The sequence below is a fragment of the Cervus canadensis genome, chromosome 22 (genome assembly GCF_019320065.1).
Source record: "Cervus canadensis isolate Bull #8, Minnesota chromosome 22, ASM1932006v1, whole genome shotgun sequence".
Classification (NCBI taxonomy): domain Eukaryota; kingdom Metazoa; phylum Chordata; class Mammalia; order Artiodactyla; family Cervidae; genus Cervus; species Cervus canadensis.
Window position 1 is genome coordinate 46,990,951 of NC_057407.1, and position 27,763 is coordinate 47,018,713.

At 41.4% G+C, this 27,763-nt stretch overlaps 1 protein-coding gene across 1 annotated transcript in view; it reads left to right on the forward strand.

Moving 5' to 3' along the window:
- SCN11A (sodium voltage-gated channel alpha subunit 11) overlaps positions 1-27,763 on the forward strand; it is a 139,451-nt gene that overhangs the window by 86,538 nt on the left and 25,150 nt on the right. Inside the window, exons 17-26 of the mRNA XM_043442313.1 lie at positions 590-958; positions 3,379-3,801; positions 6,078-6,197; positions 6,925-7,039; positions 9,554-9,708; positions 15,466-15,639; positions 21,276-21,377; positions 21,850-22,119; positions 22,798-22,851; positions 24,151-24,288. Coding sequence (XP_043298248.1) covers positions 590-958; positions 3,379-3,801; positions 6,078-6,197; positions 6,925-7,039; positions 9,554-9,708; positions 15,466-15,639; positions 21,276-21,377; positions 21,850-22,119; positions 22,798-22,851; positions 24,151-24,288 — 1,920 coding nt within the window. The remainder of the gene's footprint in view (positions 1-589; positions 959-3,378; positions 3,802-6,077; positions 6,198-6,924; positions 7,040-9,553; positions 9,709-15,465; positions 15,640-21,275; positions 21,378-21,849; positions 22,120-22,797; positions 22,852-24,150; positions 24,289-27,763) is intronic.

A 27,763-nucleotide genomic window follows, 5' to 3' on the forward strand; every position in this document is an offset into this window, starting at 1 on the left:
TGTTGGACATGACTTAGCGACTGAACAACATCATATTGGGGGCTTCCCCAGTGGTGCAGCAGTAAATAACCTGCCTGCAATGCAGGAGATGCAAATTTAATCCCTGGAGAAGATCCCCTGGAGAAGGAAATGGCAACCCACTCCAGTATTCTTGTCTGGGAAATCCCATGGATAGAGGAGCCTGGTGGGCTACAGTCCATGAAGATCACAAAATAGTCAGACATGACTTAGTGACTAAACAACAGCAACAACCAATATTATACAGGGTTCCAATATATTCATTTTGTTTAATTAATGTGTATACTCAGTTCCACCATCATGATCCCAAAGTCTTTATCATTTAAAAAAATTAGACCAAATGTTTCATTTTTAAAACAAAAAATAGATACAGGTGAATATCAGATTGGGGCATGGAGTTGCTGACCATGTTTAGGATGGATTTGGCTTTGAAAAGTCTTTTGAAAGTTATAAATGCTATGGTTTGGGAACAAGTCATTTGAATTATAGCTGAGCCGGTGGAATTTGTCCTACCTGGCTTTTCTTCCATTTTTGTTTATTGTCTTTTTTTTTATTATTATTTTTTTTACAGCTGAGGGTCTTCAAGTTAGCCAAATCCTGGCCAACTTTAAACACACTGATTAAGATCATTGGCCATTCCGTTGGAGCCCTTGGAAACCTGACTGTGGTCTTGGCCATTGTGGTCTTTATTTTCTCAGTAGTTGGCATGCAGCTTTTCGGCTCTAAATTCAGTTCCAAAAAGAATCATTTAAAGTCCTGTGATCCTGAAGTCCTATGTTTACGACGCTGGCACATGGGGGATTTCTACCACTCCTTTTTGGTGGTATTCCGCATCCTTTGTGGTGAATGGATTGAAAACATGTGGGAATGTATGCAAGCAGCTAACCCAACACTGTGCATTATTGTGTTTCTGTCAATCATGGTGATTGGAAAACTTGTGGTGAGTGTCTCCATTTTGTTGTTGTTGTTTTAAATGCATGGGCTAAACAAATGCATTAGCTTCTTTTCCAACACTTTACTAGTGAAAATTGTTATTTAAATATAGTATTATAAATTTAATGTTATATAATACTCAAAAATCTGCATTTGAATTTGATTTGAAGACAGTATGGTAAGCATGAAAGAAAACCTGTCATCTAGTACTTTAAAGATGCCCCAATGTCTATCCTACTCCAAGTGATTATTCAAATCGCCACTGATTGACTGAGGTAGGAATTTTTTACTTAATTTGGTCCATAGATGTAAAGAGTACATCATGCAAAATCCCAGACTGGATAAAGCACAAGCTGGAATCAAGACTGTGGAGAGAAATATCAATAACCTCAGATAAGCTGATGATACCACCCTTATGGCAGAAAGTGAAGAGGAATTAAAAAGCCTCTTGATGAAGGTGAAAGAGGAGAGTAAAAAAGCTGGTTTAAAGCTCAACATTCAGAAAATTAAGATCATGGCATTCAGTCCCATCACTTCATGGCAAATAGATGGGGAAACAATGGAAACAGTGACTGCTATTATTTTCTTGGGCTCCATAATCACTATGGATAGTGACTGCAGCCATGAAATTAGAAGACGCTTGCTCCTTGGAAGAAAAGCAATGACAAACCTAGACAGTATATTAAAAAGCAGAGACATTACTTTGCCTACAAAGCTCTGTATAGTCAAAGCTATGGTTTTTCCAGTAGTCATGTATGGATGTGACAGTTGGACCATAAAGAAGCCTGAGCGCCGAAGAATTGATGCTTTTGAACTGTGGTGTTGGAGAAGACTCTTGAGGGTCCCTTGGACTGCAAGAAGATCCAACCAGTCAATCCTAAAGGTAATCAACCCTGAATATTCATTGGAAGGACTGATATTGAAGCTCCAATACTTTGGCCACCCGATGGGAAGAGCCGACTCATTGGAAAAGACCTGATGCTGGGAAAGATTGAAGGCAGAAGGATAAGGGGACAGCAGAGGACAAGATGGTTGGATGGCAAGACCAGCTCCATGGACATGAGTTTGAGCAAGCTCTGGGAGATGGTGAAGGACAGGGAAGCCTGGCATGCTGCAGTCCATGGGGATGCCAAGAGTCAGACACGACTGAGCAACTGAACAGTAACAACAAAGATGTAAAGAAATGTCCATAGAGTCAGGTTTCTTGCTGTTTAAAAGAAGGAGGATGAGAGGAAAGGAAGACAAGGAGAGGAGGAAGGAGGAATGATGAAAAAAGTGATCCTTTTTCTTCCTCCAGCCCTTTTATGACTGTGACTCTTGGTGGAACCGCAAACACCATGCAACCATGAGAAGTACCAAAGCAAGACGAAGTCAGCACTAAGGAAGGTAGACTGAAGGTGGAACAAACCTATTGTCAAGGCATAATTGGTCCCGTCTTTTAGTTTCAAACGTCTTGTCATGTGGCATTTTCTTATTATGTAAGCGTGCCCTGTATTTGTTACTTACAGCTGGAAACATGGTCTATGGAGAAACTAATTAAGTGTACACCATTGAGGGTGTAATGAGATAGGAGACAGACGAGGATACCTGAGCATAAGATCTTCAGAACTGAGTTGGGACTATCGTGCAAATATAATTAATGATCCTCATACAAGTATAATTAACTGTCCTCAGTATCTAATAAATGGTGTTAGTAGACAGCAGGAAATATGCAAGATCAAGGGAGTGGGAAGGGAATGTTAAGAAAGACATTGTGGGAGACACGGTACTTGAAAAAGGCACTTCAGAGGCAACAGAGGACTTAGCAAATAGAGGGTAACTTGAGCAAAGATTCAGACTTGGGAATTCTCATGGTGAAACTGAGGAAGAGTGACTGGACCCATTAACACCCACAAAACACTTTCCCCAGAAAGCTGTATATTTTTGAACTGGTGAGAGCCACAAACAAAAGAGGTAAAAAACCTGCACAAGCGTACCATCTCTCAAACTGTGCCGATAGGAGAGGCCCTCACAGCGGTCCTAGACATTAGACTCATATCCATGTGGGCAATGCCAGCAAAAGTCCTACCTCATGATTCCGGCTGATCCCCAAGGAATATCCACTTCTGATTTTGCCACATGGTTATGCCTTTCACCTTACCCTGGCCAGGCTCTACAATACCCACTGCTTATACACAGACAGACTGCATCTGGCTGTTTGCACCCTTTAACTTCAATTTTCTTTGGTCTTATCTTGATGTCTCTATTATTTCCTCAATCTTCTCTCCTTTTCTTTATTTTATAGATGAACTTTCTTGGGAGACAGAAGGACATAGAACGTTCATTTGATTTTGTTTCCAGTCTTGGGGAAAAGTTGTTGTGGAACCCTACTGTATTCTTTCCTTTGCTAAACTTTCCCTATGTCCCTCTCTCTTTGCCCCTTCCTAGGTTCTCAACCTCTTCATTGCCTTACTACTCAATTCCTTCAGCAATGAGGAGAGAAATGGACACTTGGAAGGAAAGGTCAAGAAAACCAAAGTCCAGGTAGCCCTGGATCGTTTTCGCTGGGCTTTTTGTTTTGTAATGCATACTCTTGAGCATTTTTTCAGGAAGCGGTGCAGGAGGCAACATTTATCAAAGCAAAAAGAGGTGACTGAAGGCCCTGGTGGAGAGAGCAAAGATATCATTCCCCTGGTCACAGGGATAAGAAAGGGCCCAGAGATCTGGGAGGAGTTTGGTGTACTAACTTCTGTACCAATGACCTTGCATGAGCGGACTTGGTTGGCCCCACTTGCAGAGGAAGAAGATGATGCTGAATCCCCTGGTGAAGACAAGGCACAGGCTGTCACACAACCTGAGGCTGGAAAACAGGTATGCAGGCTCATACACAGACTCAGAGATCGTTTAAAGCTGGAGTTGCCATGGGGTACTGGTCGCCTGCCCTGTCCTGAGCACGATGCAGAGATGATAAAGGTACAAAATGTGGTGCTGCACATCTGGGGCTGGTTCTAATCATGGTCCCACATGTGGCACAGGTGGGAGATATCAGAGGAGTTCAGAGTGGGCTGGGGCAACGAGGGAGTCAAATGCCTTTGGTTGAGCACCGACAGAAATACAGAGTGGGAGCTGACTGAAAGGTGGGAAAAGGAGTGTGGAAGGTGAAGTGGATATAGCGTAAAAAGAGACTTTGTTTCTTATGAACTGCCTGCCACCCTGGGGAGGATGTCTTAGCCACTACCCGGGGTGCTCCGAGGGGCAGTGGTCTCTCATCTCTCAGCCTCCCTCTTCCTGCATGGAATCTCTGCCCTGCAAACTAGCTGGAGTAAGGGAGATCAGGGCCCCAGTATTGCCAAGGTTTTGAACTTGGAATAGAGTCTCTGTCCTATGAGTAGTAACTGAAATGAAAAAAGAAATCCAACTTCTTGACCACATTCACCAGAAATTTAGCCTCTTCAACTCAGATTTGGAGGAGATGAGAAAAGCTGGTGACCTGCACATTCTAAGGAGATACGTGTCTCTTCACTGGGAGCCAAGGGCAGAGGGAGCCCCGTCTTCTTGGTCACATCTGCCTAAAGTGGAGCTTCCATCAAACTGAGCTGGGGGTGGGAAGCGAGAGAGCAGGTCATGGCAAAAGTGCCATAGATTCCTGCTGTTATTACTGAATAGCATAGACTTTTTTTTTTTAAAGTAAATATTTCTTCATTTGCTGTATGCCCTTAGGACAATTTACAGAAACCTTAAATATTTTTTTACAAATATTTTCCACCATTTATGTTAATTTTACTGTGGAACATTCTGCAGAGCTCCTTACTGTACCAACTAGGAAGCAACACTCTGAATATCTTTTTTATAAATGTATTGATTTTAGTGACATTTTTAGATTACTATACTAATTTTGTTCTTTTTCCTCAAGTAAATTAACCTCCCTGTAGTTAATTTTTGAGGACTACTGATTCTATGTTTGTCTCATCATACACTTTGGAATGTAAATTTGAAAGTTCATCTTTGTGGGAGAGTCTATCACTCTCACCTCAGGCTAAGTTCTGTGGTATCTTTAACAGACCCTTCTAAGAGATCCATTTCAGAACTAAGTCTTGTATTGGCAGCTGATTCTTCTCTAATAGTGATACTACGCATTTTGCAGATCTAAGCCAGTGGCTCTCTTTGCCCAGATCTTATTTCTGAGGCTGTACTTCCTCCTGCCTCCTTAGGCATGCAGCTTTGTATAGTTGTAACCCCAAGCATTGGCCACAACTTCTTTTAACTTTCTCTTTTAAGTACAAGAACTTCAATCTAGCCCAGAGTTTCAAGCTTTGGATATAACTATGGTTTCCTTTTTCACATGGGACACTTTTATTCTCCATTACCTGCTGCATGCTTTAAACTGTTATTACTTTATTTTGTTCTGTGTCTGGTCCATAGATAATATGTACCTGTTTTTTGTGTATATGTGTTCAGCGGGGAGCAGCATTCTTAAATTATGCCCATACAATGTCAGATTCACAAGAACCTTCACATATGTTTTAGGATGAAACCTTTCTTAAGATGTGACTTTGCATATCCTTCTTGGATTTAGCTGCAGGTCATCAGACAAAATTCATTTTTAATTTTTATGTTATAATATATTTTCATTATTTTCTTTATGCCTTTTGGTTACCTATTTTGCTAAGCCAATCCTCTGTACCTAAAAGAATTACTTTCCAAATTATTCTTTTAATAGTTTTATTCATGTATTTTTACATTAGAATATCAAGTGATTATCGATTTTCATTTTTACTGTATTATGGCATTGTAGTATTTTTTCAGAGATAACTAATTATACCAGTACCATTTATTAAATGATTTATTATTTAGCCATTGAATTGAAAGGATACAGTAAGTTTCACTTCTTAATTATTTGCTGAATTTTGTATCAAATCATGTTGTTTTGATTATATTACTTATGAGTAAGTTTCATTATCTGTCTCCTATAATAGTTTTTCCAGAATTATTTTGAGTTTTTTCAGGAGCAGTTTTTAAAATTAAAGAGAAAAAGTTAAATAATGTCACAATTTTCATGACAAACAGAACACTGAATAGAATTCAAACTTGTTTCATCCCAAGTGAGATGTCCAGGAGGAGTATTAATTCTACTCTTGGTTTCTCAGTGTCAGGCCAGTGAAGTCCATCAGAAGAGCAAGGATCCCACTAGTCCAGGAATTCAGAGTGTGGAAATTGATGTATTCTCTGAAGATGATCCTCCTATGTTAATACAGAATCTCCGGAAGGTAATTTTCCCAGGGTGTTCCCAGAAGAAACATAGCTCATCCACTTAGCTTGCTCAAAATAGCCACTATGGAAAAATATCAAGATTAGTACAGAGCAAACTGTCAAAATTAGATCATTAATCAAAGATCTAGGCCAAGGTTTCTCAGCCTCTCCAGGATGACATTTGGACCCAGATAATAATTCTTTATTATGGTGGACTATTCTGTGTATTGTAGGGTGTTTATCAGTACTCTGGCCTCTACCCACTAGATGCACATAGAATCCTCCCCACCATTGCAAAAATAAAAAATGTCTTTAGACATTGCCAAAGTGTCTCCTGGAAAGTAAAATCAATACAACCCCTGTTCTAGGCCTATTATTCTGGGACTTGAGGTTGCTGACAGTTTCATTGTCAGTAAAGTGGCCTCCTCCTCCTCACCTGGCTTCTGTGTGTATGGTTTGTCAGCAAATCAGAGGTAAGATTTGGAGGGAGGAAAAGATTGAGATACTGGGTCATGTGCTTTTACCTTTCATCATCCAAGGGGAAGGAGTTAGAGAATTCTGTCTTGGAGTCAGGGCTGGTCAGAGCATTTAGGAAAGAACCTAACAAGAGGGATACTTTCTAGACACCCCTCATACCTATCTAGTTTCATACATTAAAAGTCCTAAAATAAGATATTAGGTATTAACCATGATGACAGAGAGTGTTGGGAAATGATTCCCCCTTTCCTTTGTTCTGATATATAGAAGTCTGATGCTACGAGTATGCTCTCAGAATGTAGCACCATTGATCCACAGGATCCCTTTATGCGGGTACTTGAAATGGTTCCCAAAAAGAAACCAGAGAGGTGTTTGCCCAAAGGTAAGTGGCAGTATTCCTACATTCAGTTCATGAAATATTTGGATGGGATTCTCTTATTCTTTGAAGCTCTATAGTTTGACAGATCCTTTCTTTCTAATTCTACTGAAGACAAAAGTGAAGAGAGTCTCCCCTGGATTCTTGAGACCATTTCAGGAAATTCTTGATTCAGGTGAGGTCAGTTCAAACAGCCCAACTTCTAGGGTAGAAACTTGGGAAAACTTTTCTAGAAAGCCTACTGAGCCAGTATTCCTACCACTTGGTAGAGTTCCCAATACATCAATTGTCAGGATATCCTTGAGGTCATAGATCAAGAGAACTTGACCATAAATTTGGGGTTGGCTAGAGCTTTTGCCAGGTGCTCAACTCATCTCTCAAGATTTTTCTCTGGGAGAAGGCATCCAAGATGGTGGTGTAGGAAGACCCTGAGCTCACCTCCACCCATGGAAACACCAAATATACACTTAACTTGTAGAGCAGTTCCCCCTGAAAAAGACTTGAGGACTGATAGAACAGCTACTGCACATAGAACATATAGATCAGGTAGGAAAGATGGAGACATGGTACCATGGGAACTGCACCCTCAACTTAGTGACCTAGAGTAGGAAGGGATATTGTTGCGGGGCCAGAGCACAGACTCACCCACCTTGGGATCAACAAGGAAATAGCAGTTTAAAGGGCATCTAAACTATACTAGAAAGAGATCCATGTACCAACCCTACTGTGTTAGTCAGGTCTTCGCTGGTAGCTCAGACAGTAAAGAATCTGCCTGCAAAGCAGAAGACCCAGGTTTGATCCCTGGGTCAGGAAGATCCCCTAGAGAAGGAAATGGCAACCTACTCCCATTTTCTTGCCTGGGAAATCTCATGAACAGAGGAAGGAAATCCATGTTCTAATCCTAGAGCTTCTGCCAAATGCACAGAGAAGTACTGGATCCCTGTGTGGGGTCAGAGGCAGCAGAGAGCACCTTTGTTTGCCTCATGCCCAGAACTCTCCCCAGCCCTCATTCACTCCAGCTTTAGCTACCCCACCAAGGTAGCCTTGGACTTAGCACTCCCCAAGGCCTGACTGCAGCCCAAGCCCACTCTAACGTCAGCTGCTTCGCATAGGTGGCCTCAGATACCTAAGTGCTCCCCAGGAGTTGCTCCTGGCAAGCTTCAGCCCCAGTAACCCTGCTGAAGATGCCAGGTGCAAGCTGTCTACACAGGGGACACTTCCACACAAGTCCATTCCTTGAATACCAAGACAGGTAGCCATTTAACCTAGTTCATAGAAACAAAAACTAGAATTCAAACAAAATAAGCATATGGAGGAATATATTCCAAATGAAAGAACAAAACCCTAAAGAAAAACAAAACCCAGGAAAAATCCTAAAGAAACAGAGTTAAGTAATTTACCTGGTAAAGAATTCAAAGAGATGATCATAAGAGTTTTCACCAAACTAGGGAGGAAAATGGAGAACTTCATTTTAGTAAGAATTTCAACAAAGACCTAGAAAATGTGGGAAAGAATTGAATAACATGATAATAATGCAGTCCACATTATAATTAAAATGTCAAAAATTTAAATATATTGTGCCAGTCCTTCTGCTTTGTGAAGTTTCTGCCAAAAAATCATCTAATAGACTTATGAAGTTCCTCTTGTATGTAACTAGTTCTTCCCTTACTGCTTTTAAGATTGTCTATCTTTAGTTTTTTTATGATTTTTTTTTTTTTTGGCCATGTCTTGGAGCATGTGGGATCTTATTTCCCTGACCAGGGATCAGACTCATGCCCCCTTCATTGATTACATGGAGTCTTAACCACTGGACCACTGGGGAAGTCCCTATCTTTCATTTTTGACATTTTAATTATAATGTGTCTTGGCATGGATCTCTTTGGGTTCATCTTGTTTGAAAATCTCTGTGCTCCCATCTCTGGACTTGGGTGTCTTTGTCCTTCCCCAGGTTAGGGAAGTTTTTAGTCATTACTTCTTCAAATAAGTTTTCTGTCCTTTTTCTCTCTTTTCTCCTTCTGAGGCCCCTATATTGCTAGTGTTAGTATACTTGATGTTGTCTCAGGGATCCCTTAAGCTCTTCACATTTAAAAAAATTCTTTTTGCTATCCTGATGGGGTAATTTCCACTACCTGTCTTCCAGATCACTAATTTCATTCTTCTGCATCCTCTCAACGGTTTCATCTCAGTTATTGTATTCTTCATCTCAGTGTTGTATTCTTTTTCATCTCAGTTATTATTTTCTTCAGTTCTCACTGGTTCTTTTTAATACTTTCTATAGTTCTGTATCTTTGTTAAAGTTCTCACTGAGTCTGAATTGGCATATGATGACCCCTATTCTGCTGTGTTGACCAAATGTTGTCACATGGCTGAACCCAGATTCAAAGTGTTGGAAAAAGACTCCAACTCTTTAGTTGGAGGATTTGCAAAGTTACACGGTGTGTACAAGGAGGGTGAAGAGTTGGGCTAGTAATGCACATGTATTATAGACACTAATGATAGTGATTCTCTAATTGCTTGTAGGCCTGAATTGCTGCTCTCTATGCTGTACTGTGGACAAGAGAAAGTCCTCCTGGATCACATGGTGGAGCCTGCGAAAAACCTGCTACCAGATAGTGAAACACAGCTGGTTTGAGAGCTTTATTATCTTTGTGATTCTGCTGAGCAGTGGGGCACTGGTAAATTGTGTCATGGTCTTGTGGGGACACTGGGGGGCAAGGCGGCTGGGTGGTTTCATTCTGACTTGGCCCTTCAAGGAACTGTGAATGTGGGGAAACTAGGAAGAAGTGGGATTTCTGTTGGTGTAGCCCCTTAGGGGACAGGATTTTGCCAGTATGTTCTGAAGAAATGCTACAGCTGGGAAATCCCCAAGCTGAAGATGCTTTACCTGTGGGACGCATGACCCACGTCAGCCCTTTTTTATGTGTTTATTTATTTGTTTGTTTTTTCGCCATGCCACACAGCATGTGAGAACTTAGTTCTCTGAACAGGAATGAAACTTGTGCCCCCTGCCACTGAAGCACAGAATCTTAACCACTGAACCACCAGGGAAGTCCCCAGATTGGCACTTTAAAGTGGCTATTGGAATCTTGACCTTAACTCCAAGTCTGTCCATCATTCCTGGAGGATTTCTAGACATTTTCAATGTATCCTACATGTTTCCTCCTCTAGATGGCAATGCTCCTATTCTCTTTTTTCCTGATGGTCCTCGTGTTGCTTTCTAAAAGATAAAATGTTTAGGAGGAGAAGTCTACAGGGGCTAGAATAGGATATAAGTTGCCTTGGTATTTTTTACCACTCATGATCCTTTGAGAGGAGGGGAAAAGATACTGTTTTAGGTGTATCCTAAATTGAGGTATGTTGTGATTTCTGATGAGCTTTGGAAATAACTGAATCGATCAACCTCCCTAGCCATATGGTCATGAACTCCTTTCTGCTCTCTCTCCTCACCTTGTTGTCCTTCTTTCCTCCTCTGCACACATACCCTCACCTTGAGCAACAGTATTTTCTGTTTTATCACCTACATGTTTCTCTCTCTCCCTCCCATTATGTCTTGTGTTTCCTCTTAAAATGGCCGTAATGTAAAACTAAATTCTCTTAGTATTTATCATCCCAAGTGAATGGAGTACTTAGTTCCCCTTATTGATTTAGAGTCACAGATCATTTCACAGTAAACTGCTAGGAGGGACAAGGACCCGTCTTGTTCCTACACCCCTACCTTCCTGGTTAGTGCTTTACACCTGTGTGATTTCCAGATGAAAAGAGATGAGCATGCACTGGGGTCCATCAGAGCCTGTGATCAACAGACAGCCCATTTACCTGCTTTGTTGTTCTTCAAACTCTTTGCAACCCTGTGGACTATGGCCTGCCAGGCTCCTCTCTCCATGGGATTTCCCAGGCAAGAATGCTGGAGTGGGTTGCCATTTCCTTCTTCAGGGGATCTTCCCAACCCAGGGTTCAAACCCATGTCTCCTGCATTGGCAGGTGTATTCTTTACCACTGAGCCACCAGGGAAGCCCATTTACCTCCTTACTGCTATGTAAATTATTTCTGAAACAAAAAAGCAAATTTCTCTAAGACAATCCCAGAGAATTGCCTTGATTAATTTTTATCCCTCATCCTGTAGGCTTCCCTGTAATCTTCTGGTGATTAGATTTCATTAGCTACCTACACTTCCAAGTGACAAGGTTCTTGCACTTATTCCACAAATAGTCATTGTTATCCGCCCTGCCCTGTGTTATTTAGTGGAAAAGCAATGTTATTGTCACAAGGTCACACAGACACCTGTGTGAGAAAACTATGCACCTGTCTGAGAAGACTTACAATCAGAGAAGCAGCAGAGGGCACGCAGATCTCCTAGTTCTCATCTGCCTTCAGATGAGGAAAGTGTAGGTTGGGCAGAGTGAGCACACACAATGCAGAGGCTTCCAGGAGGCAGACACAGGCCCTGTTACCCTGCACGTATTTATAGAGAAATGAGACAAGAAACATCCAGTCCCTCACCACCATATGTGATATATGGACCAGCAGCCTCGTATCACCTGGCAGCTTATTAAGAATTCAGAGTCTTGGGCTCACCCCAGACCTGCTGAATCAGACTCTAGGTGGTTTAAGGCTCATTAGAGTTTGTGAAGCTCTGGTATGGGCAACTACATAGAAATGGGAGCATCCTGGATTAGGCCTAGTTATATTATGGGAACTTCCAATGCTCAGTTCTGATATCAGCCTGCTCTTCCTTTGAGCAAACTCAGACATGCTGAGACAGCTTGTTGCTAAGCTTCCAAAATGAAATGGGAAATGAGCTTTCAACACCATTCAGATTTGTCTCTCCTAAAGAGGCAGTCAGCAAAAACAAGACCAGGAGCTGACTGTGGCTCAGATCATGAACTCCTGATTGCCAAATTCAGACTTAAATTGAAGAAAATAGGGAAAACCACTAGACCATTATGACCTAAATCAAATCCCTTAGAATTATACAATGGAAGTGACAAATAGATTCAAGGGATTAGATCTGATAGACAGAGTGCCTGAAGAACTGTGGGTGGAGGTTCATGACATTGTACGGGAGGCAGTGATCAAAACCATCCCCAAGAAAAAGAAATGCCAAAAGGCAAAATGGTTGTCTGAGGAGGCCTTACAAATAGCTAAGAAAAGAAGAGAAGTGAAAGGCAAAGGAGAAGAGGAGATATGCCCATTTGATGCAGAGTTCCAAAGAATAGCAAGGAGAGATAAGAAAGCCTTCCTCAGTGATCAGTGTAAAGAAATAGAGGAAAAAACAGAATGGGAAAGACTAGACATCTCTTCAAGAAAATTAGAGATACCAAGGGAACATTTTATGCAAAGATGTGCTCAATAAAGGACAGAAATGGTATGGGCCTAACAGAAGCAGAAGATATTAAGAGGTGGCAAGAATACACAGAAGAACTATACAAAAAAGAGCTTCATGACACAGATAACCACGATGGTGTGATCACTCATCTAGAGCCTGACATCCTGGAATGTGAAGTCAAGTGGGCCTTAGGAAGCATCACTATGAACAAAGCTAGTGGAGGTGATGGAATTCCAGTTGAGCTATTTCAGATCCTGAAAGATGATGCTGTTCAAGTTCTCCGCCCAAGATGCCAGCAAATTTGGAAAACTCAGCAGTGGCCACAGGACTGGAAAAGGTCAGTTTTCATTCCAATCCCAAAGAAAGACAATGCCAAAGAATGTTCAAGCTACTGCACAATTGCACTTATCTCACACGCTAGCAAAGTAATGCTCAAAATTCTCCAAGCCCGTCTTCAACTGTCCATGAACTGTGAACTTCCAGATGTTGAAGCTGGATTTTAGAAAAGGGAGAGGAACCAGAGATCAAATTGCCAACATCCACTGGATCATAGAAAAAGCAAGAGAATACTAGAAAAACATCTACTTCTGCTTTATTGACTACTCCAAAGCCTTTGACTGTGTAGATCACAACAAACTGTGGACACTTCTTCAGAGATGGGAATACCAGACTACCTGACCTGCCTCCTGAGAAACCTGTATGCAGGTCAAGAAGCAACAGTTAGAACTGGACATGGAACAACAGACTGGTTCCAAATAGGAAAAGGAGTACGTCAAGGCTGTATATTGTCACCCTGCTTATTTAATTTATATGCAGAGTACATCATAAGAAATGCCGGCTGGATGAAGCACAAGCTGGAATTAAGATTGCTGGGAGAAACATCAATAACCCCAAATATGCAGATAATACCACCCTTATGGCAGAAAGCGAAGAAGAACTAAAGAGCCCCTTGATGAAAGTGAAAGAGGAGAGTGAAAAAGCTGGCTTAAACTCAGAATTCAAAAAATGAAGATCATGACATCTGGTCCCATCACTTCATGGCAAATAGATGGGGAAACAATGGAAACAGTGAGACTTATTTTTCTGGGCTCCAAAATCACTGCAGATGGTGACTGCAGTCATGAAATTAAAAGACGCTTGCTCCTTGGAAGAAAAGCTATGACCAACCTAGAGAGCATATTAAAAAGCAGGGACATTACTTTGTCAACAAAAGTCCATCTAGTCAAAGCTATGGTTTTTCCAGTGGTCATGTATGGATGTGAGAGTTGGACTATGAAGAAAGCTGAGCAATGAAGAATTGATGCTTTTAAACTGTGGTGTTGGAGAAGACTCTTGAGAGTCCCTTGGACTGCAAGGAGATCCAACCAGTCCATCCTAAAGGAAATCAGTCCTGAATATTCATTGCAAGGACTGATGCTGAAGCTGAAATTTCAATACTTTGGCCACCTGATGCGAAGAACAGACTCATTGGAAAAGACCCTGATATGGGAAAGATTGAAGGTGGGAGGAGAAGGGGACGACGGCAGAGGATGAGATGGTTGGACGGTTATCACCAACTCGATGAACATGAGTTTGGGCAAGCTCCAGGGGTTAGTGATGGACAGGGAAGCCTGGCATGCTGCAGTCCATGTGTCGCAGAGTCAGACATGACTGAACGACTGAACTGAAAGAGGCAAACAGACAACCCCTGATCTTCAAGAGCTTGGAGGCTTGTAGGCAAGACAGATGGAGTCCAGACATCTATAACTAGGGCCATAGTGGTACACTCAGAGAAGCAATGGGCCATGAAGGGTAGCACCTAACCTGTTCCTGTGGAAGAAGGACAGTTTCCTACAGAAGATATCAGCTAAGCTAATATCTTAAAGGCTGACCAGGAGCCAGTGGGGGAGAGGAGGAGATGAAGGGCCTTCTTCAGTGAAAAGCCCACTTGGGAGTTGAAAGTGAGACTGTTTTATTCTTTATTCATTTTCTCTAGGGTTGTGGAACTGTGAGATTACCTTAGTTCCTATCCACGTTGCTGACTTCTTTCTTGCCTTCCCAAATGACTTGACAGATTTAGTGCCTCTTCTCTCCTTTCTTTCATCCTCAGTAACACTGTAAAGGCCAAAAGGACAGCTTATAGCCTAGCAATATAAACCCTGAAGAATCACACACACACATACTTTGGGTTAAGGAAATGTTTGGATGTGGTGTGAAAAGGGGTCCCTCGAAAAGCTTAGATGTCTAATTTTTGTAGTCACACTTAAGGAATGGGGCTTCCCACGTGGTGCCTGTAGTAAAGAACTTGCCTGCCAATGCAGGCAGACATAAGAGACTCAGGTTCAGTCCCTGGGTTGGCAAGATCCCCTGGAGAAGGAAATGGCAACCTACTCCAGTAGTATTGCCTGGGGAATCCCATGGACAGAGGAGCCTGGTGGGATACGGTCCATAGAACCTAATGTTAGGGTTACGGTTAGGCACAGAGTCAGACATGACTGAAGCGACTTAGCAACATTCAAAGTAATTTACATTGGGAGCTCTAGCCCAGTGCTTCCCAAACTTTTGCACATCATGGTTCCCATGTAAAAATGATCACATCTGTAGGGAACACTGGGATAAGTGGACAGTGCTGTTTGTGATGGGGGATGGCGAGCCTCAGGGTTAGCGGATCCAGAATGTGAACTAAGGTTTTCAGACTTGATGTTATAAGCAGTGAACAGCCACTGAATAGAGCCACCCAGGTAACTAGGAGGATGAAAGAAATGGTGAATGCCTCTGGGAGGTTCTGGGAAAGTTGGCAAGATATTGTTGGCAAGAGTTGAAAGAATTAGGAAAACCAGGAGATAGTGCGATGATCCATTAGGAAGTTTTTTTTTTTAATATTCCAGGGGCCATTGATGAGACTCTGGGAAACTACAGTGGCAACAGAAATCTAGAAATAGGATTTTCCTTCTTTTGTCTTACTTACTCAAGGAATTCTTTCTACTGGAAAAGTTCAGCCTTAATACCTTTTGAGCAAAATCTCATCACCAAGAAAGATCCTAGTTTATTCAAATACGGAAGAACAATAAAAAGTAAAGTCAGCAGACAGTTCAACCTGACCTATGGCTGTGCTTTATCATTTCAGGTATTTGAAGATATTAACCTTGATAAACAACCCAAAATCCAAGAATTACTTAATTGTACTGACACTGTTTTCACATACATTTTTATCTTGGAGATGGGTCTGAAATGGGTGGCCTTTGGATTTGGGAAGTATTTCACAAGTGCCTGGTGCTGGCTCGATTTCGTCATTGTGATTGTAAGTTTACCATCTCTGTGTCATGTGCCGGTGGGATTGAGGGGGACTGGGTAGGGGTGGAGGAGGGGATCACATGGGAGCTGCTTCTCCCGTGTGCCTCATATGAGTGCCTCTGCAGAATATTTTTCTTCACATTTATCTATCAGCAGTCCAGCCTTTCCTTGGTCCCATTCCTCATATGCTGCATTTCATTTGCTCACCATCTCAACCCTTTCCATGATGGTACTCATTCACTTCTCTCCATAAGCAGTGCTTATGTCTGATGTACATCTAGAATAACTTTGCACATTCTCTACTTTTCTTTCTCCTTCCAACTTTTCATATCTTTTCAAGACTTCTCAAAGCAGGTTAGCAGCCAGCCTATTAGGCTGGTCTCCATGTTGATTGTCAAGCAACAAAGAGGATTATTCACATACATTTTTTTTTCCCCATTTAATCTGAACAACAGTGTTCCAAGTTAGGCAGACCTATGTATTGCCTACCACGTTACAGACAAGGAAATCTGAAGCTCAGAGGCTTAGCAGTTTGTTTCAGATGAGATTGGAATTCACACCTTGGTCTGTAGGATGCCAAGGCCAATAGCAGTAATAGTAGATAACATTTTTTGACTGCTTTCTCAGTACCAGGTACTCTGCCATATGCCTCTTATTCATTCTCTCTTTTAGTTATCACAGCGTTTCCATCTTGCAGTTATTATTTTTCCCAGATACATAGGAGTAAATTAAGTCATAGAAACATGTTCGAGGTGGCCCAGCTAGAAGATGGAGGTGAGACTCAAAATCTAGTAAGCCTCCCTGCAAAGTATTTGATTTTAACATCTATATCCTTCCTACAATGACCTAATTAGTTGGACTTTGTCCCTGCTATTTAAGAAAGTAGATATGACAAATGCATAGCACATCACACTGGAGAGCGATAGTTTTGTTGGTGGGTACAAATGGGCCGTGTGGTTCAAGCATTTTAGAAAGTCGTCGGTGCCGTCAGAGCTCCAACACAAGCATTCTCATGAGCATCATGTGGGTCCCTGTCAGTTTCCAGAGTGCTAGACACTGTGCATCCGTTATCTTATTGACTATAGTGAAGGATGCATAAGACAATGGACAGATTTTTGGTATCTCTGATCTTGGACCTGTGGTTTACTGGCCTAAACTTAGGTGACTGATTCTTTTTTTATTTTTGATTGGAGGATAATTACTTTAAAATTTTGTGTTGGTTTCTGCCATACAACACTGCAAATCTGTCATAACTATATAACTATATATATGTGTATACCCTTCCTCTTGAGCCTCCTCCCTCCCCTTTCCCCACCATCCTGTCCTCGTAGGTCTTCAGAGAGTACCAGGCTGGGATACCTGTATTATACAGCGGCTTCCCGCTAGCTCTGTGTTTTACACGTGGTAGTGTGTATATGTCAGTGCTACTCTCTCAATTTATCCCATCCTCTCCTTCCCCTGCTGTGTCCACAAGTCTGTGTAGGAGACTGATTTTAAAGCTGTTTCTTTACTCCCTTTGTGTGTAACCTCAAGCAAAGTGCTTGAAGTTTTGACATCAATTTCCAAATGGATATAAATGAGAGTGGAGACTCTAAACTGCCCAAATTTGCCCAGATACAAAATGGAAAACATACAGCTAACAATAACTATTTAAAATATCAAAGCAGTAGTCAAGGGCCACACTTTCAAAAAGGACACCAGGTCCAGGTGGTTCTGAAAACAGGTTTTACCAAACTTACAAGGGGCAGTGCTATAGACCAAACGTTTGTGTCCCCTACCCAGCCCTGGAAATTTGCGTTGAACCCTAATCTCCAGTGTGTTGGAGATGGGGCCTTTGGGAGGCAGCTAGGACATAAGAGCATTGACTCCAGAGCCCTCATGGATAAGATTAGTGATCTTATAAGAGACCCCACAGTTTCCTCACTCCTTCTGTGAAGACGGGGTGAAGATGACTGCCTATGAATCAGGAAATAGGTCCTCAACCAGACACTGGCTCTGCCAGCATCTTAATCTTGGAATTTCCAGCCTTCAGACTGTAAGAAATTTCTGTTGTTTATATATCCAGGCTATGGTATGGTATTCTGATATAGCAGCCTGAACTAAGACAAGCAGTGCATCCCAACCTTACTCAAATTAAGACAAGGAACAGAAAAGGAGGGGAGGCTTGTAAATTTATTTAATGAGACAGACATAACCTTGATAACAAAATGAATGGAACAAAAATGAGTAGAGCAAGAGACGATATAATCCTTTAACTATATAGCTTTATAAATCCCAGAGAAAGCACTAAGTGTGGTCCACTATTACTGTTACCAGCCTTAGCATTATACAGACCCAGTTCCATCTGAAACAAGATGCTGATCCACTGAGCTTCAGAGTTCATTGTCTGTAATGTGGTAGTGATGTTATGAGGTAGTGATGTTATGTGTGTGTGTGCTAAGTCAGTTTAGTCGCGTCTGACTCTGCAACCCTATGGACTGTAGCCTACCAGGCTCCTCTGTCCAGGAGTTTCTCCAGGCAAGAATACTGCGGTGGATTGCCATGTCATTCTCCAGGGGATCTTCCCGACAGGGACTGAACCCATGTCTCTTAAGTTTCCTGCATTGTCAGACAGGTTCTTTACCACTGGGACCATGTGGGACGCCCAGCAGTGATGTACACCGCTGCATAATTCAGAACATTATCGTGTGGATTAAATGAGTTACATGAGTAATCTTTTTATGTTGCTTATTACTCAAGACCAAATAAAATGATCTTTATAATTTTGGAATAGGAAAGTGCAAACACAACCACAAATATATATCAAAATATAAGACTTTTATTTTTTTTGTTCAACAACACCATGATTATAAAAGACAGGCTAAACCCTCGAGACAGTATATACCACGTACATAACAGATAGTTGAGCTTACCGGGTGACTCAGTGGTAAAGAATCCACCTGCAATGCAGGAGACATAGGTTTGGTCTCTGGGTCAGAAACAGGTTTGGTGCCTGGAGGTAGGGCATGGCAACCCACTCCGGTATTCTTGCCTGGAGAATACCATGGACAGAGGAGCCTGGTGGGCTACGGTTCATAGGGTCTCAAAGAATCAGACATGACTGAAGTGACTGAGCACACATGCATGCATAACAGATAGTTATTATCCACTGTAAATAAATACCCCTACAGATCAACAAGAGAAAGACAACCCAGTGTGAGAAGGGGAGACGGATGTAGGCAGGCAATTCACAGAAGGATCTTGAGTTGCTAATAAATGTATGAAGAAATACACACTAGTTATATCACCAGTTAGCACAGAAGTGCATATTAAAATGAGACTACTTTTTACTTATAAGACAGACAAAAATTTTTAAGTTGGATAATATCTAACATGAGAAGGATTTAGGAAAATGGAATTTCTAATCACTGCTAACTGCTATACAAGACATTTGGGGAAAGTTTTGCACCATTAAGTTAAAATTACAAATGAACCCAATTTACAAATCCAGAAATACCACTTCTAGGTATACGTTTAAGGAAAACTCGTGTGTATGTACCCAGGGAAAATGCACATCTGTCCAATTTGCTATTGTTCATAGTAGCAAAGAAATGGAAACAACTTAGGTATTCACCAAGGGGGGATGAGTTAATAAAATATAAATATATGCTGTAATACTCCATAACAGTTAAAAGGAGAAATCCATAAGAATGTATATGAACATCATAGGAATCTCAAAAGCATAGTACAGGGAGATTAATGTAAATTAGGTAAGAATAAAATAAAACTAGTGAAAACTTCCCACCTGGAAGAATGCCGTAGAGTGGAAAAGAACAGGGATGTATTCTTGTCAGCGTTTCTCATGGATGTTTCAGTTAGGGGTGAGGTTCCAGGTGAAAGGTGTACAATATCCCTCCAGGAACATCTTCTCCATTTACAGTAACAGTCATTTAGTAAAGCCAGAACTGCTAAGCTTTACAACCCTTTTCCCTCTGGTTAGGAACAAGGTCAACAGTCTATGGGGTCGCTAGGGTCAGACACAACTTAGCGACTGAACCACCACCATAGGAACAAGGTAGGCGTATTTGTGCAAAAGCTGATTAAGTAACTCTCCCAACAGGCGATGCTGTCACAAGCAGAAGGACAGAACAGCTTATTTGAAAAAACCATTATAAATAAGCACATTTTGAATTGATGGTGATTTTTTAAAGTTGATTATGAATTTAAGAATCTGGTTACTCTGCCATATTCATCCAATTTCTCTTAATCTGCAAATGTGTTACTACTGCAATGAGATTGGCTGCTGCTGCTGCTGCTAAGTCGCTTCAGTCGTGTCCGACCCTGTGCGACCCCATAGACGGCAGCCCACCAGGCTCCCCCGTCCCTGGGATTCTCCAGGCAAGAACACTGGAGTGGGTTGCCATTTCCTTCTCCATGAGATTGGCCAGTGGGAGGTGTTTTTAGACACCAGTGAACTTTGCCAGCAGCTAAGTCGGGAGTATCAATAATTCACTTCCTGTCCTGCTGAGCACTCTCCATCTAAGTTGAGCTTCTGAAGGCTCTGCATAATCAATAAGAATGGCTGAAAATCTGCAAATAGTACTCTTCAACTTAAGTTCAGCATGTTTATTGAGCTTTAAAAAAAATTTTATTATTTATTTGGCTATGCCAGGTCTTAGTTGTGGCAGTGGGATCTAGTTCCTGGGCAGGGATTGAACCCATACCCACTGTGTTGGGAGCAGAGTCTTAACCACTGGACCACTAGGGAAGTCCCTGTTTGTTGAGTTTTAATTTAGTGTTTACAGAGTTTTCCAATCCTCTGTCCTATCCCGCTGTAAAGAAGCATGTTAGGAGAGAAAATTGGATTTAATTCTCCAAAAAGGAGCTGTTTGAATGAGGGACCATATTAGCCAAGAGGAATTCATTCATTCTTTCTTTTTAGAATTATTTCTTTGTAACTTTTTATTTTGATATTTCAAGCTTATAGAAAAGTTGCAAGGGTTGCAAAAGAATCCCTTATACTCTTTCCCCAGATTCATCCATTATTAATATTTAAGCCCATCTGCCATATCAGTTTTTCCTGTATTTTTCCCCTAAACTGCTTGAGATTAAGTTGTAGGGATCACACTACATTAGCCCTCAATATTTCAGGGTGTACTTCCAAAGAACAAGTGTATTATCTCACACAGTCACAAAACAGTTATCAAGGTTAGGAAATTTAACATGATCCAACACTAAAACCCACATCCATTTTCAAATGTTCTCAGTTGTCACAAGGTCCTTTATGGCTAATTTACCCGACCTACCTACCACCACCTTTCCCCCTACCGCAATCTAGGATCACACTCAGGATCCCACATGACACATCATTGTCATGTCTCTCTGGTTTCCTTCAATTCACAACAGTTTCTCAGCTTTTCTTTGTCTTTCATTAAACAAATCATGTAAATGCACTGTTCTCACCCATATGGGCTGGAGCTTTGCCAGGCAAGGAGAAAAATAGCCTGTAACCTGCCCTCCCCTTCCAGCTGGGTCTGGTTGGTTTCTGTGTCTGGATAATCCGCCGTGGGCATGCATTTGCCTCTCAGAAAGATGGCTCTTAACACTCACTGGGTTCTCTGGGCACCAAGTTGGATACACCAGCCGTAGCTTCTTTCCCATCAGGTCTCTGTGACCAGTCTCATCGACTCAAAGGGCTTGAAGTCCTTCCGGATTCTTCGAGCACTGAGGCCCCTGCGAGCCCTGTCCCAGTTTGAAGGGATGAAGGTACGTTCTTTAGGTGGAATGGAGGAAAGTCAGCTAGCAGGGAAAGGTAGAGAAGCCAACTACTCTTCTTGGGCTGGACATCCCTTAAATTGTCAAACTTTTCCTGGACTCCTTGACCCATCTAACCCACTGCTTAGAATTTCAGAGGTAGAGAAAAGTCTAAGATATAGTCTTCACCTAAAAGCACTTCTGTGACAGTCGAGCTGGGCTCTGGCTTCCCTTCAGTCCTAGGGCAGGTGTCTCAAACACCATCATCAGAAGACACTTCTCAACTGATCCTGTAGCAACCGAAAGGACCCCTAGTGTATGGAGCTGAGAGCAGGGCTTGCCATAGGTTTGGGGTTCAGAGTTGGAATGTAAAGATGAGGTTTCAAGAAATGCAGCCCTACACATCAGACCCATCCCGGGAAGATTAAGAGCTTGGTGAGTCTCACACACCTATTATGTTTTTCTTCTGCTTTGTTTCCTTAAGGTGGTAGTTTATGCTCTTGTAGGTGCCATACCTGCTATTCTGAATGTTTTGCTTGTCTGCCTCATTTTCTGGCTCATATTTTGTATCCTGGGAGTAAGTCTGTTTTCTGGAAGATTTGGAAGATGTGTTAATGCAACAGATGTAAAATCAGTTATAGATTATAACATTGTTGCAAACCGGAATCAATGTGAAAGTGGAGATTTCCTCTGGCACACCCCGCACGTCAACTTTGACAATGTGTTAATGGCCTACCTTGCGCTACTGCAAGTGGTGAGTGCTGTTGGTTTGTTTTTCACTCTGGGGAAAGAACCCTCAAAAGAATCATAAGTCACTTCTCAGCTAATAAAAATATAATGACCCCGCTGAAATAATAGAAGCAGACCCCAATTTCCTCACGGGAGCTAACGCCCTCTGGAATTGTTCCCCACTGAGCATCGCCAACTTTATTGTCTACTGAGCTTCAACCTCCAAGACCCTGTAAGGGTTTGGACCTCACACTCTGTCCTGTGGTGCCTTGTTCTCCTTAGCTCCAGCCAGAGAGACATGGAGCCTCAGATGCCAGGCCACACCTGTAGTAACAGTTCCCTGTGGGAGCAGTCCCATGTCAAACTGTGGTTGCAAGGTCTTGGACAGATAGAGCAAATAGATGTGGCATCAGGAAAGAGCCTTAATCAGGTTCTTTGCATTAGCTGGTCCATAACTTCTCTAGGAATTTTTAAGGCAGAAATTTCTCTTGTTTTTTAAACTTTTTATCTTGTGAAAATGAAGAAAAAATAATACAAAACACATGCCCATGAGCTTTTTTTCAGCTGTTCCTTTATGTAGACATTCTGTCCAGGAAGGGTGGACCATCATCATCTTATATACATCTGCCCTCTGGACTTGCTGGCTTTTGTATGTTGATGACAAGTCTATAATGGTGTTCATGTTTCTCTTCTTTCATTGCAGGCAACATTTAAGGGCTGGATGGATATTATGTATGCAGCTGTTGATTCCACAGAGGTGAGCTTGTGTTCTACCATGTTGTAGAGTGCTAGGATCAAATCAGGAGAATCATGACTACATGGCCAGCCCAGAACTTCCCTCATCATTGTTCCAGTGGCCAGGGTTCTCTGCCTTTTTACATTAAGACAAACCCTATGAAACAGGGATTACAAGGGTTCTTATTCATCTTCCTGTGAGTATTACATCCTAGCGTGCTCACAGCTCTGATGTTCTCTGTCTGTTTCTCTTTCTGACAGTTCCCTGGGTACAAGTGAGGTGAGCTTTTTTCTGTTCCTCTATCTGAACCTCTCTTTGCAAGATTATCAGCTTGCTGCATAGTCTTATGTTAAATTGTCAGTTAAATTGACTGAATATGAATTCTTTCTTTCCATTATATTGTTTCCAGACTAATGCCTACCCTTAATTCAAACGAGTAGATGCCTGAAGCCAAGTGGGACTAAGGTTAGATACTCTTCAAGGCAAAAGAGGAAAATAATTGTTTCAAATATTTATGTCCAATACAGTGGTTTCTATGGCAGGTGTTCAATAACAAATATCATAAGTACTTTAAGCCGATGACAGAGCTATCAACACTCATCTCTATCTTTGAATATGACTAGAGAAAAGAAAAGAGAGATGCTCCTACCCCTATCCCCAAAATGAATAAAACCAGAGCCTTGTGAAGAACTTGGACAGAAGGGATCTTGGATGCTTTTGGTCATGCCTCAGGCTAGGCCAGCTTGGTTGTAGTCCATTTTTGTCCATTCCAGAGCTTGAGCATTCATTCATAACACTCATTCAATGTGTGTGGAGAACCTCGTGTCACAAGCTATGCCGGGCACTAGGAATTCAAGAGTGACAGAACACAAGCACAGACTAGATACAATAGTGTAGTGGGCTCCGTAGGAACGATGGAGCTATTCAACAAGGTTTGGTAGTTAGGCTCCTTTGCGTGAAATGAACATGTCCCTTCTCTGGTGGCCATCTTCAATTTGGCCCCCTCTAGTTATGTGTCTATACGGACATCCTAGAGACGTTTTCAAAGGACGCACACAATCGTGCTACTCCCCTGTCTCACAGCCCTTCAGTGATTCTCCATTGCTGCAAAGAGAAGTCCTAATGTCCCACCACACCCTCTCCCCACTGTGTGGGGGAGCTGTGCTGGGGGAAACTGAAGGAGGGCAAAGGGGCTCCCTGCAGGGCCATGGCTCACTGGAGGAGGCTATGTGGTTAATGGTGCTGCTACCAAGCAGTTAAGATGGCTCATATTTTTCTCCAGTAACTGTTTTCTTCTTTCATTAAAACAATCCCTAACAGGAAGGACAACAGCCACGGTTTGAGGCACGTTCTTGCATGTACCTTTACTTCGTAGTTTTTATCATCTTTGGCTCATTCTTCACTCTGAATCTCTTTACTGGTGTTATTATTGACAACTTCAACCAACAGCAGAAAAAGATAAGTATGGGGATTGTCCTGATTTGGTGTTTTTACCTCCTCATTTCTCCAAAGAGCTTGAATGGAGCATAAATCAGTTCTAGATTGTTGTGCAAAGTAGCCTTTATCATCTGCATGAGAATGAAGAGGGAGCCTCTTAGAGAAGAGTCTTGAGGATATGGCTGAAAAGGGACTGCATCAGCTGGGTTTTATTAGTCATTGTTTTTATTCTTCAGTCTACCCTCTTAAACAAAGGACATTGTTGAACTCTAATAGAAAACCAAATATCAGGATTAGTATGTATGTCAAATTTTAGTAACCTTGCAAGTGTATTCAGGATAAAAAGAGTACAGTCCCTGACTTAGGATAGTTCAATTTACCTGATTTTTCAGCTTTCCGATGATGCAGAAGTGATACACATTGAGTAGAGACGTTGCTACAGGTTTTGAACTGTGATCTTTTCCTGCGCTAGAGGTATGCGGTACAATACTTTCCTGACACTGAGCAGCAGAGCCACAGCTCCCGACCCTCCGCGCGCTCACTGAGGATAAATAGTGGACATGTACTCACAGCAATCTGTACCCATACAACCGTTCTGCTTTTCACTTTCAATCCAGTATTTGATAAACTAAATGAGATTTCGACACTATATTTTCAAATAGGGTTTGTGTTACATGATTTTGCCCAACTGTAATCTAATTTCTGGGCTTCCCTGATAGCTTGCAATGCGGGAGACCCTGATTCGATTCCTGGGTTGGTAAGCTCTCCTGGAGAAGGGATGGGCTACCCCCTCCAGGATTCTTGGGCTTCCCTTGTGGCTCAGCTGGTAAAGAATCCACCTGTAAAGTGGGAGACCTGGGTTCAATCCCTGGATTGGGAAGATTCCCTGGAGAAGGGAAAGGCTACCCACCTCAGTATTCTGGCCTGGAGAATTCCAAGGACTGTATAGTATATGGGGTCACAAAGAGTCAGACATGACTGAGCAACTTTCACACACACATGAAAGCTAATTTCTAAGTGTTCTGAGCATGTTTAAGGTAGGCAAGGCTAAGCTGTGATGTTCATCAGGTTAAGTGTATTAAATTCAAGTTACATACAATATTTTCAACTTACCATGAGTTTATCAGATGTAAAACCATTGTAAGTGCAGGAAAAATCTGTAAACTCTCCTCTTTCTGTAAACTTGCATCCCGCCTCTCAACACTCAAGTCTCAGCAGATTTACTGAACTTACTTGGAAAGAAGATGGTGCAGAAGAGACAGGTTTTTCCCCCCACTGTGTGTTGTGACAAACATATATTTGTTTTTCTGATTCAATAATCTATTGGAGCATTGTTGTAAATGTGGAAAAAAGAGTAAGATAAAAGGAAAATTTAAATCACCCATAAGGTGATCACCAAATGATAACTATTTTAGATTAAGTCTCATCATTTTGGTACCAGCTTTCCCAGTTACTACTAAATAATACTAAATGTTTCTTTTACACTGTTGAGATTATATAATATTTTTAACTGTCCTCTTCATTAGTTATGAGTTCATGTCATGAGATCATCTTTACTATAAGAATTTTCATGGATGAATTACATCCCATATTATGGATAGATCATAATTTGTTCCAACCATTCCCCCCACTCTCCCTTTTAAGGACATTTAGGTCATTTCCAAATTTCTTGCTCTTCTAAAATAATCATAAACATTCTTGAAAGTCTCTCTGTATATCTCTGATTATTTACTCAGGATAAGTTCCTAGAATTTAAGGCATTGAAGATAGATTGTCAAATTACCTTTCAGAAATGCTATGCTGGGTGCCCTCCTTTTGCAAGACATGAAGATGCCTGTTTATTCTGTTCTCATCATTCTGACTTTTGTAATTTTAAATCATTTTTTCCAGCTTGATGGGTAGAAGTGTTATCTCACAGTTTTACATTCATTCATTTGACCATTTCTGAAGTTATACACTTTTTCACAGGTTGATGGCCATAACTGTTTCTTCCTTGAGTTTTCTGTTTATATAGTCTTTGTCACTTCTTAAAATTGATATTATCATTTTTTCTTATGGTTTTATATAGTATGTCCAATTTGGCTTACCTCTTACACTTTTGTAATGACATCTTTAATTTTTAGACACTTAGCATATGTATGAAGTCAAGCTTTAAATCTTGTCCTTTTACCCTCTTTTCTTGAATTTATACACTGAAGGCATTTCTCAATCCTAAAATCAGGTGGCTAAATATTCACCTTTGATTTTTTCCTTGTTTTGCGACCCTTCTTTGTTTTTCTGTTGAGCTTTTCTTAATCCGTCTAAAATGCATCCTGATAGTGCTGAGCTTCCTTAGTGTCTGCTGGGAGAGTCATTCACAGTCCCAGGCAACTGCATAGCTGCTGTTACTCAGGAGTGTACTATGTGGAGTCACCTCTGTAACACGCAGCTTGATTGCACTCAACACCTACAATCTGAATGTCAGGCCTTGCGATTTTAGATTTAAGCTTGCATTTGAAATCACTGTTTTGATCAGTCCATAGCATTTTTGTTCTATTTTGTTTTACTTTTTATTACAGAAAACTTCAAACACTCACAAGAATATGGTAAAATGAAGCTAAAATACCCATCACCCAGCACAACATTTATTGATTAAAGAACATCCTTATACCTTCAATGTCTTTCCCCACTGGATCCTTCCACTGAATTTTTTTTTATAGAGCATCACATACATCATATTATTTCATCCACCAATTTTTCAGAACATACCTCTTTTTTTTTTTTTTTTTTGTCATACATTGATATGAATCAGCCATAGATTTACACTTATTCCCCCATCCCGATCCCCCCTCCCGCCTCCCTCTCCACCCGATTCCTCTGGGTCTTCCCAGTGCACCAGGCCCGAGCACTTGTCTCATGCATCCCACCTGGGCTGGTGATCTGTTTCACCATAGATAGTATACATGCTGTTCTTTTGAAATATCCCACCCTCACATTCTCCCACAGAGTTCAAAAGTCTGTTCTGTATTTCTGTGTCTCTTTTTCTGTTTTGCATATAGGGTTATCGTTACCATCTTTCTAAATTCCATATATATGTGTTAGTATGCTGTAATGTTCTTTATCTTTCTGGCTTACTTCACTCTGTATAATGGGCTCCAGCTTCATCCATCTCATTAGGACTGGTTCAAATGAATTCTTTTTAATGGCTGAATAATATTCCATGGTGTATATGTACCACAGCTTCCTATCCATTCATCTGCTGATGGGCATCTAGGTTGCTTCCATGTCCTGGCTATTATAAACAGTGCTGCGATGAACATTGGGGTGCACGTGTCTCTTTCAGATCTGGTTTCCTCAGTGTGTATGCCCAGAAGTGGGATTGCTGGGTCATATGGCAGTTCTATTCCAGTTTTTTAAGGAATCTCCACACTGTTCTCCATAGTGGCTGTACTAGTTTGCATTCCCACCAACAGTGTAAGAGGGTTCCCTTTTCTCCACACTCTCTCCAGCATTTATT